The 3,428-nt window shown below is 36.5% G+C and overlaps 1 protein-coding gene across 1 annotated transcript; it reads right to left on the bottom strand.

Moving 5' to 3' along the window:
- On the bottom strand, window positions 1–1,781 carry LOC131660412 (small ribosomal subunit protein eS25y). Its single transcript, XM_058929657.1, has 4 exons — window positions 1,697–1,781; window positions 1,530–1,604; window positions 1,255–1,389; window positions 1–314 (listed from the first exon to the last, which is right to left on the bottom strand). The coding sequence occupies exons 1-4, from the start codon at window positions 1,697–1,699 to the stop codon at window positions 201–203; spliced, it is 327 nt and encodes a 108-aa protein (XP_058785640.1). The 5' UTR covers window positions 1,700–1,781; the 3' UTR covers window positions 1–200.
- Between the last annotated feature and the right edge of the window lie 1,647 nt (window positions 1,782–3,428).

Raw genomic sequence — 3,428 nt, 5'->3', positions numbered from 1 at the left:
TAAATCAAATAGGTGCTAGCTCAATAAACAGAAACAAGAAGATATAAGTCAAGTATGTTACCAATGATAAAAGGGAGACAAACTGTCAATTTAACTTAGCAACATATAAACTAGAATGAGGTACAAGCTCATGGCTAGAGAAAAATACTTAATCAGAGTCATCAAAATACCAATACATCATAACTAAGAGCGATATGAATTTAGGTGTTTGTAGCTCTGGTGTAAATCTGTTGGCTTGAGTGGGATGATACCAACCTGATCAAACCTTTAGCCATCAAATCTCTTATGGCTCTCCTTGCAAGTGATCCATTAATCTGCAGAGTACATCCAATTATACAACTCATGAGAAACATGTTCTTCATATAAAAACTAATAACCACAAATGCAGAAACAGAAAATATTGCTAACATTATGAAAATTAATGTACAATATTTGGTTCAACTGGCATTGCTTAGAATATCCTAAGCAATGCTAGTTGAAAAAACAATATTGTACATTGATTGTTATGTTGCACTTGCATGCACACATACTTATAGTATCTTGAGCTATATATAGTGAGAATGTCGTACAAAGTATGATGAAAACAGCAAACAACAGTCCAAGAGCATAAATATAAACATTTTAAAGAAAACAAAGTGAAAATAAGTAATCTAGATTCACAATCAACAAATCAAGCAAAACGTAAACCTACTTTCTTGATATCAGTAGTAAAGGATTCTCTTTTCTCTCAATTTTGGGTAAAAAGTAAACATAATTACTTGAAACCATTGATCAAGCAACATGGTCATATTTTCATTAACTTCAAACAAAAAGTTCACAAATACTAACTAGTTTCATATTTCATAATCTATAATTTAAAAGTTACACCGCACATATTCCTCAAAAAATTGATAAAAGGCCTCACTACCCTGCAGTATTCTACTTTCTGGTCAATTAATAGTGTGAAACGTTATGGCAAGAAAATTTTGGCAGGGCATTTACAGGTCCACATATGAGTCAAATGGATTATACATTTAGAAATTCAAATCTATAATAGGATATCATTCGCAAAAAGCTATGCAGACAGTTACACACATCAACAGGGTTAACATCTCATAATAACAAATCTAACCATAACCATGGCAATTTCAATTTAAACAATCGCAACACACATAAAATCAATCAAAATAACACAAATAAAACTCATCACAAACATTCTTAACCAAAAAAATAATCATCAACAAATCAACAGAAATTGGCCAAAGAAAAAGGTACCCTCAAACGATCAGAAAGAACGGAAGGAGTAATGAGCTTGTATTTGGGAGCCTCAGTGAGAAGCTTATCATAAGTTCCCTGATCAAACAACACCATGTTATTCACCTTCTCCTTCTGCTTACCCTTGCTCCACTTCTGTTCAAATCAAAAACTCCAACATTAAAATCACACTCACACAAAACAAAACCATCCATCTCACATATCCAATCTTACCCAATTCTCACAATAACAATTAATTAGCATAAAAACTAGAATTTTAGCAAGAAAAAACGAACCTTCTTCTTCTGTTTGCCACCACCAGACTTGGCGGGCTTGGAGGACGGTGGAGGAGCTTTTTCCTTCTTTGGAGCCTGAAAGTACCATCAAAACATACACATAACGAAAATTAGAAGCAATGATTGGAAGAAAAACCAGAGGTAATTGAAGGTTGAAGAGAAAGTACCATGGTGAGATTGCAGATCAGTGACAGCCGCAGAGAGAGGGATCACGAATAGTCACAAACCTAAATCGGCTAGGGTTTTACAACTTTTTTGTTATATGAAAAAGGCGAAAAGAATTGGGCTTAAAACATGACCCAATAACATTCAATTTGGCCCGCAATTTACTCAAATATGGCCCAATAATGTTACCTAATGAAAATTTAAGTCAATTTCTCATCCCTTGCTATATGGGCGCACCCCTAGGAAAAATTGGGAGATGCCTCTTCAAAGTCAATTTTTGTCCTTAAAAAATCAAACAACACTCACGTTTTTTAAGAAAATTGGTTCAGAGATACATATTTGAAATTTTGCCTGCATAATTTTTCCAGAATTATTTTTCAAGTATTGTGGTGTTTTCAATTCGACTAAAAATTCTGCTACTTGTTTCAACGATTAATGAAAATGAATATTATAGAACCACGTAAAGCTTTAATAAAATCAAATATTATAGAAACCAAATATATTAGTACAACTATTATTCTCAAAGTCGATTAAAATTAAACAAAATACAACCAAAATACTTTATTGTGTATTCCTAATCCTAACACCTTCGTTTCTCCTCTGCCTACAGTAAGCCACGACACTCTGTGCCTCAAAAGAATAAACTTTACTAGGTCGATCGCTTCATATCTACCTCTCGCAAACACTCAGGACTTGATGCCCTGACGTGTAAGCCACATAATGTTTTGACTGTGCGGCAACATATTAACGGCATAGTCATCCAATGCCTACAAATTCTCCAGGAGATTATCATGAGCAGGCTTGAGTGGACGTCCAAGAGCGTCTTGTGTTATGTAAGGGTGTGACACTTTATAGAACTATATTATGTAACCCTCAACATAGCTCCACTGAGATGTGGCCTCATGAGTCCGATACTCCATCGGCACCATATGATTCTCAAAATCCGCCAGAATGTCATCCAGGTCTCTATAGACAGTATGGATAAAAGCATCCTGGAAAGATGACCTGGAATGATCTGCATGTACCCAAACTGCCGCATGCACCGCTCGGACAAATATATGCACATGATGTTGGTCCCACATGCCAACCATCGAGCGTATAATGAAACGGGGTCAAATGGAACTCTGTCCCGGTGAATAGCGTATGACCTCCTTTTTACATCTTCATGTTGAGTGCAGTCAATATACACACGCTACGACAAGATATGATCATTCTCGCTACTAGGAACAAACCGACAAGTATCTGTTTTTGGCCAATCATGAGTATAGGTCGGGGAATGTGCAAACCAGTGGATGAGGTGATAGTAAGTCATGATCCATCCCTGACGTTAGGAAAAAAGTACTAGTAACAAGTGTAAAAAGAAATAACTAGTTTGTAACTTAATAGTGTGATTTGGAAACTACCGTAAGCAGAGTGTATGAATCCGTCATCTGCTTTATCGCCCATTTGCAAGCTTCGTTCAGGTTGTGGTACAGTTAAACCAAGCATAGTGTCCCTCAATTTCACTCGAGAATGGACTCCAAGTCGATGAACTATTTTAGGTATGCCACGTCCACATAGTTAGCACTTTTGTCCACAAACATGAACGTGCCAACCAGAAACAGGAAGTAGCACCTCAGGACACACTCCCTATGGTAGTCAGCCCATAAATTATCGGTGTCTAGGTGTTCAAATGTCTCCAAGTCTTTTCATAGAATTCCTCCAAATAAGAAAACTTGCCATGTGCACCCCTGG

This window comes from Vicia villosa, linkage group LG3 (genome assembly GCF_029867415.1).
Source record: "Vicia villosa cultivar HV-30 ecotype Madison, WI linkage group LG3, Vvil1.0, whole genome shotgun sequence".
NCBI classification, from domain to species: domain Eukaryota; kingdom Viridiplantae; phylum Streptophyta; class Magnoliopsida; order Fabales; family Fabaceae; genus Vicia; species Vicia villosa.
This window is presented reverse-complemented; position numbering and strand designations above follow the sequence as displayed.